Raw genomic sequence first — 17,839 nt, forward strand, 5'->3', positions numbered from 1 at the left:
GTGAAGTCCCTTCTAGCACCAAAATGAGCCAACCGCGCAGTACATTTTTAGTGGGTCAATACTTCCGCGCTGATACCAAACACAGAAAAGATACGTATTACGGGTTCAGCACAGCTGCCGGAAAGAACAACTTTGCTCAATTCAAAAACAAGATCACCGCGAATGTGAACCATTGCATGATCAGATTGAGGAAGCCAATTCCATTGTTAATCTAGTTACAGTTTAGTTTGTGAGCAAAGTGGGACTGATCCTTTAATTTGTGAACCAGCGCTGCATGCTATAGCACTCTGTGGTCATCAGCTTGGCATGGCTTGGCTTGGCTTGGCATAGCTTGGCCTGGCCTGGCGTGGCTTGGCTAGGCTGATATGCTAACGAATGACTTAAGCCCGGTATTCGCATAGCGAAACATTGTTTCTTGTCAAGGCTGAACATCATTTATTTGCAACGTGCATCAAACCTGTCATTGGTCTTTACGTGGAATCTGATGCTGTGGATTCTGTATAGATTGTGATATCAGTATAATGTGGCCTCTGACTTCTACCAGTTGTTTTAATGTTAAGCCCAATAAAACAATGTGTTAAGACAACAAAACTATCAAACGGCTCCCCCGGGACTGACTCCGATATAGGATTGAGGCCAAACGCCAGTCATGTCTGGAATAGAATTCTGGTGCCACAATTGCAAAGTAGGAAGCAGAATGTTACTGGTGTTACTGGTGTTACTCACTGACAGAGAGGTAAAGAGAAGCCGTGAGAGGTAAGGTGGTAACATGGTCAAAATATCACAGGATGGAAGTAGTAGCTGAGACACCACAAAGGATGACTATGTACTGTAGGGATAATAACCCAACACCTGATCTCTGCCATCTGGACGTAATGTCTCTGGTTTGCCCTACTGGGTCCCACTGAGAATCTTTAATACAGATCTATGCTCGTGTGTTTGCCACATCTTGTGTACGTTTCCAGTTTTGTGCATCAAACCAAGAGGCTTCGTAACGCTTACACGAGCACCTTTCACACAGAGGGGTGGTGTGCCAGTGTTGGCTTTCTTCTTTGTATTCTCTCTAAGAAGAAGGAGCTATGCCGGGTTAGAGAGTTAAACGCTTCCAGAGAGGGAAAAATCCACAACGTCTCTTATCATGTTAATAAAAACTTCATTGTGTGCAGCACTTTTAATATGCATATTTAAACCTGTCGTGGCTAACTTTTAAACAGGCTTACAGCCTCGGGCTACCAGTGTTTTACATAAGTACGGACACCGAGAGGATGTCCATAGAAGAACAGCAGCCTTTGGCCGTAGTACAAGGGCGGGCAACTCCAGTCCTCGAGGGCCACCAACAGGTCAGGTTTTCAGGATATTCCTGCTACAAAGACTGAACCACTGATTGAGCCAACTGTGCTGAAGCAGGGATATCGCTAATAACTGATCTGTCAGTGGCCATTGACGACTGAAGTTGGCCAGTCAACAACTAAGCTACTTATTGAGCCACCTGTGCTGAAGCAGGGATGTCCTCAAAACCTGACCTGTTGGTGGCCTTTGTCGAGTGGAGTTGCCCTCCCCTGCTGTAGTAAATGGTTAGGGCACCATTTTCCTGCCATCACTACAATCTCTTAATAGAATAGAGACCAGAAATCTTGTCTTCCTTTCTCTCCTCATTCCTTACTTTCTCTCCTCTTTTCTTCCTTCCTTTCCTCATTCTTTCCTCTCTCCTCATTCCTTCCTTTCTCTCCTCATTCCTTCCTTTCCCTCCTCATTCCTTCCCGTCTCTCCTCTTTCCTCTCCTCATTCCTTCCTTTCTCTCCTCATTCCTTCCTTTCCCTCCTCATTCCTTCCTTTCCCTCCTCATTCCTTCCCTTCCCTCCTCTGTCCTTCCCGTCTCTCCTCTTTCCTTCCTTTCTCTCCTCTTTCCTTCCTTTCTCTCCTCTTTCCTTCCTTTCTCTCCTCTTTCCTTCCTTTCTCTCCTCATTCCTTCCTTTCTCTCCTCTTTCCTTCCTTTCTCTCCTCTTTCCTTCCTTTCTCTCCTCTTTCCTTCCTTTCTCTCCTCTTTCCTTCCTTTCTCTCCTCATTCCTTCCTTTCTCTCCTCATTCCTTCCTTTCTCTCCTCATTCCATCCTTTCTCTCCTCTCCTTTTCTCTCCTCACTCCTTCCTTTCTCTCCTCACTCCTTCCTTTCTCTCCTCATTCCTTACTTTCTCTCCTCTTTTCTTCCTTCCTTTCCTCATTCTTTCCTCTCTCCTCATTCCTTCCTTTCTCTCCTCATTCCTTCCTTTCCCTCCTCATTCCTTCCCGTCTCTCCTCTTTCCTCTCCTCATTCCTTCCTTTCTCTCCTCATTCCTTCCTTTCCCTCCTCATTCCTTCCCTTCCCTCCTCTGTCCTTCCCGTCTCTCCTCTTTCCTTCCTTTCTCTCCTCTTTCCTTCCTTTCTCTCCTCTTTCCTTCCTTTCTCTCCTCTTTCCTTCCTTTCTCTCCTCATTCCTTCCTTTCTCTCCTCATTCCATCCTTTCTCTCCTCTCCTTTTCTCTCCTCTTTCCTTCCTTTCTCTCCTCACGCCTTCCTTTCTCTCCTCATTCCTTCCTTTCTCTCCTCATTCCTTCCCCTCATTCCTTCCTTTTGCGCATCTCGGGCTGCATTTGATTTTGTTGTTTTTTTACTCGGTTGAATCTCCAAAGGCAGCCTGAATTTGTAACTTATTTTGCCATCCGAACCATCTTGAGATGGGAGATTATGTAGTAATTGGTGACAGTCATGCTCAATTAAGGACAGCCGGCAGCTTCAGTGCAGCTACCCCCCCCCCCCCCCCCCCAATGTATATTTATTTTTTTACTTTAAACGATTCGGTAGAACCCACGAATCTCAACCGTGATGCTCCCAGCACTAGGGACACCCCAGTTGATGGTAACATTTAGCTTCCTACAAAAAACCTATAAGTATAATTGCCAGGATCATCAGCAGAAAGACCTCCGACAACTCGGGTTCTGTTGGTGATCCAGTGTCAGTTTTGTATTTTATTTGCCTCGGCTGACCTGGCAGCCATATTGTCCTCCCGGACAAATATTCTTGTCTGGGAGATTTTGAGGTTAATTTGGCTGTTAAGGTCCCTGAAAATACCCCCCCCAAAAATGGAGCAGAACAGATTGCTGCTTTAAGGGTTAAACACACAGAAATTTGGGTGATTCCAGGAAAGTGAATTATAGCATTAATATTTATCATGTTTGTAGGCGTCAATTCACCTTTTAAAAATAACACATTTACATCGATGTATACAAATAATTTATGTTCAGTCAACGGGCAAATGGCTTTTGGGGGACAAAGAACATGCCGGCAATAGTATCTCTCTATATTTCTTTTTCTGACTGCAGGATGCTGCGGGAAATGCTGGAGGAAAAAATAGGATTGAAAACTGCATGTTTATTGTTTGTTTTTCCCCTTTAAACAAGTACAACCCCCCTCCCCCAAAGACTAATCCAATTACTTAGATCAAAGACTTGTGGTAACACCTATAAAGAAAGCAAAAAGTCGAGGTTGGATTTTTATAAATGAAAAAGCAGCGTTGGGGAGAAAAAGCAAAACGCGAGTGGTGTAATGTTTCATTTTGTCCGTACTGCGAAACGCACATTGTCATTCTTTCCTTATTCACCATTTCAGTTTTTTTTTCCTTTTATCTCTCGTTTTTCATGACTTTCATCTGTCTTACCATTCCTTCTGTACACTTAAGAGGACCTTTTTACCAACACGAATTAATTGCTTACACAGTAAGTTGATTTCTTTTTATTTCTTTATTTTTTTCCCCAATTTATTTTTAAAATATTTAGACCGAGTGTCTTTTAAAGCCGATGTCCTTGAGGAACCTTGTGGGTGAGGTTCCCAGTGACGATCACGGCCCATATTTATTAAGCAGTGCTATTCTATAAGAACCTTTCAGTGCAAGAAGACATAGATTGGCCCATTTGCTTGAATGGACTGTATATTGTGTCTTATGGTACCTGAAGGTTTCTGGCTTCTTATGGAATAGCACTGCTTAGAAGATACAGGCCTTAATGTCTGCAAAGGTTGTTGCAGTGTCTGTGCCAGGTTAGTAATGCACTCGGCACTTATCAAGCTCTATTGCATGGGCTCTCATACTTTTCCATACCATTTACAGAAGCTCAGTATATACAAGTGCAGATACAGGTAGACCTCGGTTATCCAACGGAATCCGTTCTGGAAGCAGCGTTGGATAGTGACACCGTTGTAAAGCGAGTCCCATGTTAATCGGTGGCGGGGAGCGTCGGATAACGCATTCCGGAGTCGAAAAACGGCCCTTAGGGTTGCATTGTAAAGGGTTGGATATGCCATTCGTTGTAAAGTGAAACGTTGGATAACGAGGACTCCCTGTACCTTTTTATATACTTCTTGTTCTTATCTAATAATTCTGACATTTTGATTGTCCTATTTCCTTGTTCGAGGCCGATTTTAACTCCTCCGCCGTGCAAACAGAAAGGAGATGCACATTGTGAGATTAGTCATTGCGTGTGCAAATACAGGTCATCGGGGAGAATGGTGCAGTTGGCTTCTAGGAAGTATAAGCACATTTCTCTCCTGCAGGCAGCGGTCGAGATGAGAAGCAGCATCAATGTCAAAAGGTCCCAATATCACAAGCTCTCCGTCATAGCCGGGAAAAAGCGTGTGCAAGTGCAAAATGTGCCAGGCCATGATTATTTTGTACAACCGCACACCACACAGTCTTTCAGTTTCCCATGTAATTCTCTGATGGATCACCACACAGTATACTCTGTTACTCTGCATTGCGTTACACCAGGGGTTCTCACCTGCAGTCCTAAGACACCCTAACAGGTCAGGTTTTCGGGATATCCGTGCTTCAGCACAGGATGAAGACTGAGCGACCTGTGCTGAAGCAGGGACTGATTGAGCCGCCGGTGCCGATGCAGGGCTGTCCTTCAAACATGAGCTGTTGGGGGGGGTCTTGAGGACTGGAGCTGAGAACCCCTGGGTTAGTTCATCACTCCGCGTATTGTACACGCACACGCACCAGCCTCTTGTAATCTTGGTACACAGCGTAGCCCGCTGCCATGAGCGTATCCGTGATCAGTACGGAACATTGTGACTCTCTTACACACAAAAAGATCCCAAACTCTCTCTTGTGCAGCCATGGAAACATACTGTCTGCACTGTGCTTCCTGTCCTGCTACAACCCGACTTTGCCCCATTCTACACCTGGACATACTGGATGTGTTTCAAACTCTTTGTGATTCCATCTTATATACTTTATTATCACATATCCATCGGACACTATATTGGTTATTTTATTACCTTTTTTGGATTTTCATCATGGTCATTTTTGTATAACTCTGTTTTCGCCCCTTTTTTTTCCACTTATACATAATCTTTCACATCTATTTTTTTAATGTTTATTGCTAAACATTACATGGCACTCACATTCTCTTTAAACCAACATGTTTTTACTATTAGTTTACAACGACATAAGACTTAGGGCGGATTTCCTCTTCCATATCCCATGTATCTAAAACGGGCTTCTAGCAGAGATGGGAAATTCAGACTGCACCAGAGAGAGCTGCCTGAGGTGAATCTTAGTCTTCAGAAGACACAACGAAGGTCTTTGATGCCCATCAATGGTACAGAGACCCCAGAGTGACAAGCACTGCTTTCATACTGTAGTAGGATGGAAGGGTTATGGAACCCCTTGGCTTATGCTAACTCTGCTGACTGCCTTTATAAGTCAGTATTTACAGGGCGATCTAGACACAGGGTCAAAATACTTAAGTGGATTCAGTTATCCTTGGTACCATTTAGATTTGGAATTGATCATGAGACTTGCAGTACAAAGGTTAACTTTACTTGGAACTTTTTCAGTAATATATCTTTAAAGGTGTAATCTTGTCTATAGCGTGTTTTCTTCCTTTTCTTATTTTTCCCTTTTTTCTTCCTTTTCATTTCCTCCCCCCTCACCCTTCCCCCCCCCCCCCCCATCTTCATATTACGATTTAATGGGAAACACCCTAAACCAGGGGTGACCAATGCCAGTCCTCACAGGCCACCAACAGGTCAGGTTGTAAGGATATACCTGCTTCAGCACAGTCAACGACTGAGGTACTGATTGAGCAATCTGTACTGAAGCAGGGATATCCTGAAAACCTGACCTGTTGGTGGCCCTTGATGACTGCAGTTGGCCTCCCCTGCCCTACATGAAAGGCCCCTAATTAATATACTGTACAGCTGTCTTCTGTGTTGGAGACCATTTTTGTTCCATCCAGCATGGGGAAAATGTCTTCACAGCATTGAATATGGGCTAAAATGTGGTCTTCTTTATACATGGTGTTCCCTAAGTTGTAAAAATAGTTTAAACCAACTTGGCCGTTGTTAAATACAAATGAGGACACTTCTCGTTTGACCAATAATTACACCGACGGAGAATATCCTTTCGGTTCCAAACCAGAAGTAGTCAATGTCTCGTTTTCATTTTATCTGTAGTCACCGGCCAATTTGTAAAGTTTTACTTCCCAAAGTAACGATCGGATCTGATAAAAAATTCACGCTGAGAATTTGTGTGATTTTTCTTTTTTTTAATAAATGGTATACGTTTTTATTTTTAAAAATCTAGTCAGAATTTAAACGAGAAGCTCTGTGGTATAAAACAGATTGAGGTGTAAATGTACCATTTTCTATATTAAGCCCGTGTGCATTTTAATATGCAGCCCTCTCACTAGAAACACATGTTTTAGTCGTAATAGATTCAGAGAATTCCGAAATGTAGCCACTATTTCATCATTGAACGTAACTCTCAAAGAATTGGGGACCACAAGTAGGAAAGCAAAATAACAAATATCACCAAATATAAAATACCGTCTGCTAAGGGTTAGACGGGGGGCTCCAATCCGCTGCAGAGGGTGCAGAGCTAAGTTACATACACCGTAGTTTACGCAGAATCACAAAAGGTGGCCATTTTTAAAAGCATCCACATAAAAATCCCAATTCCTCAAATATATTTGTATATATCTGAAGAATGTTACAGCAAATGTTTTATTTGAAACCAAGTCTAGCGGTTGAAAAGCTGCAGGTAACAGGCCGTAGAACCTATTCTTCCAGCTGCCATAGTGGCACGAATTCCACGGTTCCCGGATATTAATTTCCGTTTTCCTGCAGGTGGATTTTTCCAGAAAGGGGCCAAGCTTTTTTTCCGCCGGAGGCACCAGCAGAAAGACCCCGGCATGAGCCAGTCCCACAACGACCTGGTTTACCTGCAACAGCCGGGATCCGAGGAGCACCGCAAGAAAGGCGCAACGCTGTCCCGAATCCTAACCCGGAAGCTACTCCCAAAGAATAAAAGCAAGAGCAGAGCGCCGAACTATCCCACGGAGACAGAGCATTAAACCTACGCCCGGCACGGTGCCAGACGCATATCAGGATCAGGATCTGTGCGTGGAAAGGCTCTGCACTCAGACTTACGTCAGGATATCTCAGCAGACCATGTGAAGGTGTATCTGTCATCTCCTGTGAATTAAGTGAACTTAGGAAAATGTTTTTTTTTCTTTCTTCCTTTTAGCTGAACACTGTGAGGTTGTAGAAACCCATAAAACCATAAGACAGCTGTTTACCTCTTAGCAGCGAAGGTGTTTAAAGACTTCTGAAGTCTTGCCTGTAACTCTGCAAGCTGCCGGAAGGTAGACTGTCTCGTTCATTAGACTAGGCTTAGGGCTTTAGTAGCAATATGCTTCTTGGCAGTAATCGTGTGTTAACGCTTCCGTGCTAGAAGTGCCCGTCACGCCCGGGCCTCTGGAGAAGTGAAGCTATCACCAGGTAACAGAGTGCAGTGTCACTTATGCAAGTTTCCCTATGCATGGAATGAGTGCCGTATATAAAGCAGCAGTCCATCCTAAATCCTATAAACACTGGAGGCATAAAGCCAGCAAAGGCAGGATCAAAGAAAAGAAGTGAGCTTTGCGTCTGTCTCTACCTGTAATGTCCATGCAAGGTTACTCTGTATACTCTGCTTTTACTGGAAGCATAGAAATACCAGGCTAGTACAAGAAAAATAGTTATATCTCTGTGTATGTATATGTATAAATAAATATATGTATGTATATATATATTTTATATATATACATGCATAGAGACACGCACATGTATAGTTGTACCCAACACAAGTCCCCTTTAAAATATATACAGTATGTGTGTATATATATATATATATATATATATATATATATATATATATATATATATATATATACACACACACACACACACACAAGCATACCCCGGTTTAAGTGCACTCACGAGTAAGGACATATCGCCCAATAGGAAAACGGCAGCTCGCGCATGCGCCTGTCAGCACGTCCTGAACAGCAATACCGGCTCCCTACCTGTACCGAAGCTGTGCGCAAGCGGGGAGACTATAGAGCCTGTTACACATGTGTTATTTACATCAGTTATGCACGTATATGATGATTGCAGTAAGGTACATGCATCGATAAGTGGGGAAAAGGTAGAGCTTCACTTTAAGTACATTTTCGCTTTACATACCTGCTCTGGACACATTGCGTACGTTAATGCGGGGTAATGCCTGTATAGATACACACACCTATAATAAACACATCTGTGTATGCACATATACCTCTCACTGTGATACACAACGCAGAGCCATTAGATAAGAAAGCTGTTAGTTAAAGCTTAGAGCCTTAAGCTTTGTAAAACAAGCTGTGTATTGATGACATGTAGCATATGCATCCATTTGATAACATATTTGTTGTATGTATGATTAGTACATGCAGTCAACCTTTAACATGTTTGCTAGCAGACTTTGCTCCCCTCTGGCATGTAATATACACTGATCATCAGGAAATTAATTCACATATCTTACATACTGTGCAGCAAATCTCCCAAACGTCAGGAATAAAAGCGTACACTATATATGCACTATATATATATATGCACTAAATATACGTGTTCGGCATCTACATGACCCGCTGACAAAGCTCTGCAAAGCAAAACCATGTCCAGTCATCTTTCCACTGAAGCTGATCCGTGGCGAGAATGGGCTCAGTATAGCTTTGTAACGTCACTCCTCACTGCCGTCTAATGAACCACGTGCTCTGTGTTCGGTGACATGTCACTTGTTGTATGTTACTCTTCAGGCGTGGGCTTTCAGGCCGGCGGGTGACCCGCTTTTTAACATATCCGACACGGATAGCCTGCATGGCGGCATATTCTGGCTTAGAGGTGGTTAGCTAGGGCTGTGCCTTTGCTATCTAACAAATCCACAATCTTAAGCCTCACCACTAATTGCACCTACAATGTAAAACTTGCAAGCGAAGAGCCAAGCAGCACCGTCACTTTTTAAAAGCAGAAATCCACCCCGAAGCCTATAAGAGTAACGAGTAGTGTTTGTATGTTTTCCCTCTGAGCGTATCCTGCTTTTAATCTCTATGCACCTTTACACTACCCTGGGCTCTGGGGAATTTTAAATGCAAAATAAAAAAGTTCTATATAGCCCCATGGGCAGTAGTGGGCAACTCCAGGCATCAAGGGCCACCAACAAGTCTCCCTGCTTCAGCACAGGTGGCTCAATCTGAGCCACTGATTGAACCCCCTGTGCTGAAGCAGGAAAATCCTGAAAACGTGACCTGCGGGGTTGGCCCTTGAGGACTGGAGTTGCCCGCCCCTGCCCTAGATGAAAATATTTCCAAATGCTCCAAAAATGAAACCGATCCTTGATTGCCGAACACTTTCTCCGCCAGAAGGGCGGCAACGCGAAACCTACCCGGCCCGCGCTCTGCGGCACTTTGCTTTACATCGCGGGGAGAGCTTATCGGCCGCGTTGAGTGAAGATTCGTGCGGTTTTGTTTTTAAGTATTTTTTTTTTTTTTTAAATAATTATTTTCGGCAACGAGTGTCTAGAACGCGGGCGCGAGTTTCGGATGGGCTGCTGCTCGGAATTAGTATTGAATGTAGTGTGAGAAGAGTGTAAATGGGGGCGCGTTACGTGTTCCGAAAAGCAGGTATCATTTGTCTTCTGGTAACAGGCACTCAACACTGATTAACCCTTGAGCTACCTGATGGGCCTGCCGTGTATTGCAAAGCATTGCCGGCCCGGCGGGGCTTAAGTATCCTGCTGTATAAATTTGTTGCGGAAGTAGCATTAATAGCCATAAGAAATGATTAATTATGCAAATGATGTACTTTATATACTATTTAATGCAGTATAAATATAAGGTGAATAGGAATATTAATTTTATTTTTTTCTTCTCAAGTTTACATTTGAACTGCTGGCAAAGGCGATAATTACATGCGGTTTCCCAGACTAATTCTTATGCTAAAGGTGCAACTGTAAAAAAAAAAAAAAAAATGCATTATCCTTAGTTTTTGTTTTGGTTTATAAAGATCATTTGGAATTGTAGACTCACAGTCTGTGCTGAGGTTGCAGTGTCATCTACTCGCACGCTTTCTGGTAAATGACAGCACAAAGGGTTAAAAAAAACAAAAACCCGCAGCTCATCTTATCCCTTAGGCTGCGTCCCCGCTGAGCTTGGCGCGGTTACATGTATATATATATATATATATACATATATATATATATACATGTTGCACACACTCGGCGCTTTAGTAAATACATTTTTTATACTTTCGCGCTTGCTCGATAGCCCGCAATGCGCGCCCCATCCCCCCACCCCCCCCGCGCGCTCGTGCAAGTTGCAGGACACCCGGCGCTCATGCTCTAAGCATGAGCGCGCTCAGCGCCAGCTGGGACTCAGCCTTAGTAATGAGTCGTGTTTCAGTCTCCAAATGATAAAGGGCCCCTTTGAGAACCAAAAATGTGACCGTCACGGTGATGAAATACAAGCTATTCCTTATTTGCCTTAACCCAGGGGTGGCCAACTTGAGTCTTCAAGGGCCACCCACAGGTCAGGTTTTAAGGATACCCCTGCTTCGGCAAAGGTGGCACAATCAGTGGCTCAGTCAAAGACTGACCACCTGTGCTGAAGCTGGTCGAAAACGGAGCCACTGATTGAGTCCCCTGTGCAGAAGCAGGGATATCCTGAAAACCTGACCTGTTGGTAGCTCTTGAGGACTGGAGTTGGCCGCCCCGGGGGTTTTAGTCCCGTTACGAGTACTTGCCGTGATTCTAACGGCAGATCTGGTGACCTTTCCAACAACCCCCACTGCAAACCGAATTGGGGGCGTCCACCGTCTCCGCCATCCCAGACCTGAGCGCGTCGTGTGATCGCTCCAGGAGCGGTGACGCGTACGTGCCGGATGGGCGGCGGCACTGTAAAGGTTAACCGGTAATGGCCTTTACTCGGCATCCTGTGAAGCAACTTCCCTCGACGCTGGGGACTATTGTATTCCCATTCATTTGAATAGAGCCCATCTCTTCTTCAGCACGGGGGCTGTGTTACAGCATATTCAGTACGAGCCTCTGTGTGCGCTGGCAGGTTCATGGTATAATACACTGGATATCATTACCAGATTTCACACCACAGTCACTGAATATGGATACAAACAACATGTGCTCTATATCAGGGGTCTCAAACAGTCCTCAAGGGCCACCAGCAGGCCAGGTTTTATGGATATCCCTGCTTCAGCACAGGTGGCTGAATCAGTGGCTCAGTCTTCGACTGAGCCACTGATTCAGCCACCTGTGCTGAAGCAGGGATATCCATAAAACCTGGCCTGTTGGTTCCCTTGAGGACTGAGTTTGAGACACCTGCTCTTTATACTATCTCTGGTAATGGTGCCGGGCAGTAGGAGCAGCACGTGGTCTTGGGGGACGTGTTACTCCGAGCCTCAATATTTGGTGGTTGGAGACAAATCCCGCCTGGCACTAGCAGTGGTGTTAACTTTATTGTATTTCTTTTTTTTTTAAACCAGCCTCCCTTCAAAATGAGAATAAGAGCAACTCTGTTCTTCAAAAGCCACCTTGAAAGTGATGCCAGCTGTTCCCACCCCTGTAAGGCTGCGATTATAGTGCCGGCGACGGCAGGCTGCGGTCGCTGGAAAAATCAAATTGGGGTGACTTCCAGCCATCGCTCCGTCGCGCTTACTATAAGCGCACGCGACGGCGGCAATGCATTTGTCTCGACGCGACATCGCTTCGCTGTCGCCGGCACTATAAGCGCAGCGAGTATCAGCCCTGGCCATATCTATATACACATACGTTGCACACCCGGTTCTTGCCGTATACAATCCATAGAGATCTGTGTACGGCATTCGTAACACTAATTGGGAGGACATCCGGGTATCCTCCCGAACCGATGCATCATTCGCATGTGTGTGTGTACACCGGGGGCTGGCCAACTCCAGTCCTCAAGAGCTACCAACAGGTCAGGCTTTCAGGATATCCCTGCTTCAGCATAGGCGGCTCAATCAGTGACTGCGGCTTCAGCTTCAGCACAGGTGGCTCAGTCTTCAACTGAGCCACTGATTGAGCCGCCTATGCTGAAGCAGGGATATCCCGAAAACCTGACCTGTTGGTGGCCCTTGAGGACTGGAGTTGGCCATCCCCTGCCTTAGTCATAAGATGCTGTGAATATGGCAACTGGTGGATCATTAAGTCATATTAAATGTGAAGAAAAATTCTAGTTACACTAGGGGGTGTTATTTAAGTTCAGCTTATATTGTTCAAACGCAATTCTGGAATTTAGCCTTTCCGACGGCCTAATTACTCCGGGTCCACAGTGTTAGACTGATGCCGCCCCGGGTTTAAATTCCCATTTGCTGGTCTGTTCACGACTTAGTTCTTCAGATCTTACTTTATTATATCAAACATCATGGATCATTGTCACTGTTCTGGATTGAGGCATGTTAATACATCTGTGTGTACATTGAATGCAGATTTAAATGCTTCCTAGTGATCAATACATTTCAGCTATTTTTCAAACAAATTACTAGTAAAAGGGGGGAAAAAAAAGGTTATTGGGGAGAGCTGAGCCACGCTCAGCAGCTCACTTTGGTTTTTGGACGCTTGCTAATGCTAAACTCTCTGAAAGGAGATGGGCAGGTTCAGAGCAAAATCTTAGCGGGTCAAGTTTGAAGGACAAAATAAAAAACTTGACAAAGTTGATCGTTAAAAACTGTCCATTGTAAGCTGTTAAAACAGAGTGAGTTTGTCAGGAAAAACCTCAAATTACAGGTCACTTCTAAAAAATGGTTATGAAAACCTCATACATCAAGATCACAGCTAGTCTGAATAAAAATAAACCAGACAAAATACGTTTATGTTGGGCAAAGTGATTAAACCCTTTGTATAATAGGTACTGTACAGCAAAGACAAAAGAACCCATGAATGCAACTGTATGGTTTAGGCCACCAAACCAGATCAATTTATCCCATTGTCACGTCATTCAGTAGTTAAACTGCAGACGAGGATTCTGGGTAATGGCTTGTAAATTGACACATACTTTTTAGCTTCCCATTAATTTTAAACCTGTCAGAATTTAGTTTAACCGCTGCAAGTCACTGGTCAGACCTGTGGCAGATGAGCTTATGGGTTCATTGTCTTTATTAAGTGATATAAAAAGCAACTCCTAAAACCATAGATCACATCAAATGTATTCATTAAAAAAAAACACACAGATCACTGATCAGTTCTAGAATTAAACCCCCCAAAATACACAGTTTATCAGGCTAAACGCATAGAACAGATTCCACGTGTGTTCCTTTACTTGAATAGGATTCCCATGCATGCCAGTAATAATATACAGGGGGGTAACTGTACGCTATCAAAGTGTGGTGGTCAAAGCAGGATATCCATGTATGACTTTTTGTATCCAAAATGAACACACAACCACTACACCACAGCATTGCATCACAGGTCTTTTCTGATAGTAAAATGTGACAGCAAGACAAGCGATTTAAATTATTGACAATTAACATCTGCAGGTCTCTACACTGTCAAGAATGTGTCCGTGCTGCTTAATACTGCAGCTGGCTGTTTTCATATCCTTTTTGTTGAAAATAACTTGGATGAATTTGACTGTATTTTCACCCATTACAAATCGACTGCATTTATCGCCACACTCCTTTCCGATTGTGTATTGTACATATTGATACGGTGCCAGCGATGTGAGCAGCGCTTCACAGAACTGACACTAAAATACAGGGAATTGTAATACGAGAAGTGCACCAAATATATAGCTCACGTTAGCAACGCCTGACTGCAGAGCTTACACTCTAAGAGATGTGTTCTGTGCAATGCTCTGAAAAAGATGTATCATTGACTTTGTTTTTAATGAAATGTAAGATTTTAATAAAAGTTTTATTAACCTGTTGCTTTGTCTCACCTTCACTATACAAGCTTTTTATTGTTGTCATTTAGTTTATTACAGTAAAGGAAAACCTACAGACGAGACAACGAGTATTCTAAAACTTGCCTTAAACTAGCCAGGTACATGCTGAAACATTTCGGTGACATTTCTGCAGAGGCTAATGGCCCATCGGATTAACACAGCAGGGGTCCCTGGCAGTCCCATTAAATTTGAATGGGATTGCCAGGGACCCCTGCTGTTAATCCGAAGGGCCATTAGTCTCTGCAGAAATGTCACTGAAATGTTTCAGCATGTACCCAGCATGTACCTGGGTCTTGTTGGTGATTGCCACTGGTTTGTTTTAGAATAACCATCGGCACTACAGTATGTAAACAAGACACTGCATTAAATAGCAAAACGTAATGATTAGTCTGTAGTATTGGACGTTGCAGAGAATTGGTACAACTGCTATAAGCCTGTTACGGTTGGAAGTGGACAGCACCACATTTTGGGCAATGGGCTTGTTTTGCCCCCTTCATTCCCCAAAGGGCTTGTGACATTTGGCAGCAAAGGGCTTCAGGTATCAGTTTTATGTTACGTTAATGTTAAAAGAGGCATAACTGTATTTTATCCTCATCTGTCTTTCACCAACACGTTCCAATATCGCCATTAATAACCGACTCCTAGCTAGGAAATAGATGGGGATGAGGGGGAGTTATTTACACTTAACTAGAAGGATGAGACTTTGCAAATTCAGATACAGGAGGGCCCTAGTCATGGGGCGGGTTCCGTTCTAAGGACCCGCCGCGAAGCGGAACCGGCGATTTTCGTTATGTGCGCACGCAGACCGGCAATGTGCCGTTCTACGCATGTGCAACATCTGCAAAAAAAACATTCGGCGCATGCGCGACCCCGGACCGGCCCGTTCTGCGCATGCGCAACCCCGGACTGGCCCGTAATGCGCCGACATGGCGGCCCCCTTCTCGGTACCGCCATATCGGCGGATCACCGAAAAGCGGGGCGCCGAGAAGAAGCGGGGCCTTACTGTATATCATTTACTTGACAGGAACTTATATTAGAGCCATGTTGCCTTTCTCAATCTGTCCTTTATCGTACTAGTTTACAGAATAATGTATATAAATCTGTAGTTGCTAAGTGACAGTGACAAACAGGCGCTAAAACTAAAAGTGACCACTCTTAATACAGTGATAATAAATAACTCAACGCATTTCGCCAATCAGACGAAGCCACACATCTGATTGGCGAAACGCGTTGAGTGGAAGCCGCCCAGAGGAGGAGAGACGAGTTGCCATTGACTGTTCACCCAGAAGCCCAAACCGGAAGTGACGCGACGCTCTGGAGGTAGAGACGGAAGTAATCCCCAGAAAGTCACCGGGAAGCAGAGAGCTGACCGTGGAAGCGTCTTACCACCAAGCTGAACGGAGGCGGGGGGTGAGCCACGGCATACATCAACTCTCCTTGATCACATTGGTGATATATGCGTTTTTTAACGGTTTTTTATTGTAAGTGTGCATTTTTGGGTACCAATATAAAGATTATGTTTTACCATTAATCTGCACTATGGATCTATCTCTTATCCATACCTCCTCATCTGGCTGCGATTGGAGAATAACACCACTTCAAAGACAGAAGATTTTCTGCAATCCAAGCTGTCTTTTGTTGCCCGTTATACCCTTTAATCTTATTGTTGTGTTTTTGTCTTGTTTCCCTTTATGCTCCCCCTGGACTGTGAATACATATAAATCTGTAGTTCCCTGCACTCAAATCATAAAAAAAAAGGGAAGCAACAAAAGGAATATGAAAAATAATGGATTTATATTACTTAGGTGAAAAACCCCATACAAACAGGGGTAGTGATAAACCTCACATTCAAGTGTGCTATAATATACAGGGATGCCCAGAAACACAGTGTCAAAGTGAGGGCTCTCTCACAGTGTGCATAATACTTGCAAAAAGTCTATCAAAATAGAAATGATTCAGCGCACAGCCAATGGAGTGGGTCCCAAACAAAATGAGTAAAAAAATAATGATCTTTATTGGTCCATGTTTAAAAAATGGAGGTAGGTACCCTCCTACGCGTTTCGTACTTAAATGGCACTTTATCAAGGAGACTCCTTGATCAAAGACTCCTTATAAAGTGCCATTTAGGTACGAAACGCGTAGGAGGGTACCTACCTCCGTTTTTTAAATATGGACCAATAAAGATCATTATTTTTTTACTCATTTTGTTTGGGACCCACTCCATTGGCTGTGTGCTGAATCATTTCTATTTTGGACATCCACTACTACTTCTGGTTGCACGCCCACCAAGACACACTGGACTGGGGTACATCAATACGAGTACAACTATCTAATTCTACTTATCTTAAGTTGTGAGCCTAGGACTATCCCAATGAGGTTCTTGACTGGGTTCATTACCCCCAGCCTTGACCTTCTGGGATCAACATGTCCTTCTACTGACTCCACTTCTATCAAGATTAATGCTGTTACACCTCACTAGCCCCAGTGTTCAGTGTTTGTGTCTATATTATTATGTCAATTGCACGAAGGATAAGAATCCAGCGCTGGAGCGCATGAATCACTAATTTGCTCTACAAAAAGTCGATCAAGATGGTGTTCTGGAAAATCAAGCCAAATAAGTCCACAGATACGTAAATATCTACACTGTTAGATGGGTAACAAGTGAGGAATATGAAAGAAATATGGACAAAACGAACCAGATAAAAGACATCAAAGTTAAAAATAAGCAAAATGAGTCAAGGAAAGAGCCAAAAAAAGAAAAGTAAAAGCAGGTGAAAAATCAATAGACAAAAAGTCGGGGTAAGGACCTTTCTGACCCATTCCCACGTAATGTAGCATAAAAAACACAGTACTTCCCTTTTAAGTAATTGTACGCCTCACGTCCAAAATATCGATTTAAGGCAAATAACCAGTGGTCGACAAATCACCCAAAAATCTACTCGCCGAACAAAAAAAATCTACTCGCCACCTAGTCCCGCCCCCAGCCTCGCCTCCAGCTCCGCTTTAAAAAAATAAGAAAATAAATGTAATAAATTCCTTGTAAGAACAACATTCATTTTTGACATAAGTTTATTTATTGTATTACATTATACTACAATTAGTCCTGGTTACGTGTATGTGTGTAAATGTCGGATTTACAAAAAAAAGAAGCCAGATGTGAATGAATAGTTTCCTGCACCCTTTATCCAATGTCTGGATGCCCTGCTTCACAATATCTTAAAGCAGCAATCCCACCTGGGATCTTACCTGATCCGCAGTCCCTCAATGTCCAGGTACCTCATTCCCGCAATGTTATAAGTTGGAGGGGAGGTGTTCACTACCTGTCTTCTGGGTTAGGGGGGATTCCGATGTCTCCCGTGTGAAGCTCGAGTCAGATCTGGAAGAAAGCAGTATAGGTTTTTTCGGTGTAGGTATAGGGCAGTTAAGAAATACAGGGTAAATAAGATATCCAGATACAGAGAGGGGAGAGACAGACAGAGAGGAGGGAGGGGAGAGAGAGGGGAGACAGACAGAGAGAGGAAGGAGGGCAGACAGACAG

At 43.7% G+C, this 17,839-nt stretch overlaps 1 protein-coding gene across 5 annotated transcripts in view; it reads left to right on the plus strand.

The window, feature by feature from the left end:
* The window catches only part of C2CD2 (C2 calcium dependent domain containing 2), a 102,450-nt gene extending 90,861 nt beyond the window's left edge, over positions 1–11,589 (plus strand). For 2 of the 5 annotated variants that reach the window (XM_075593687.1, XM_075593686.1), the window contains exon 15: positions 7,160–11,589. In XM_075593687.1, coding sequence (XP_075449802.1) covers positions 7,160–7,386 — 227 coding nt within the window. In that variant the 3' untranslated portion in view covers positions 7,387–11,589. The other 3 variants (XM_075593691.1, XM_075593689.1, XM_075593690.1) reach the window with 3 other exon arrangements.
* Positions 11,590–17,839: the final 6,250 nt, after the last annotated feature.

This window comes from Ascaphus truei, chromosome 3 (genome assembly GCF_040206685.1).
Source record: "Ascaphus truei isolate aAscTru1 chromosome 3, aAscTru1.hap1, whole genome shotgun sequence".
In the NCBI taxonomy this organism is placed as follows: Eukaryota; Metazoa; Chordata; class Amphibia; order Anura; family Ascaphidae; genus Ascaphus; species Ascaphus truei.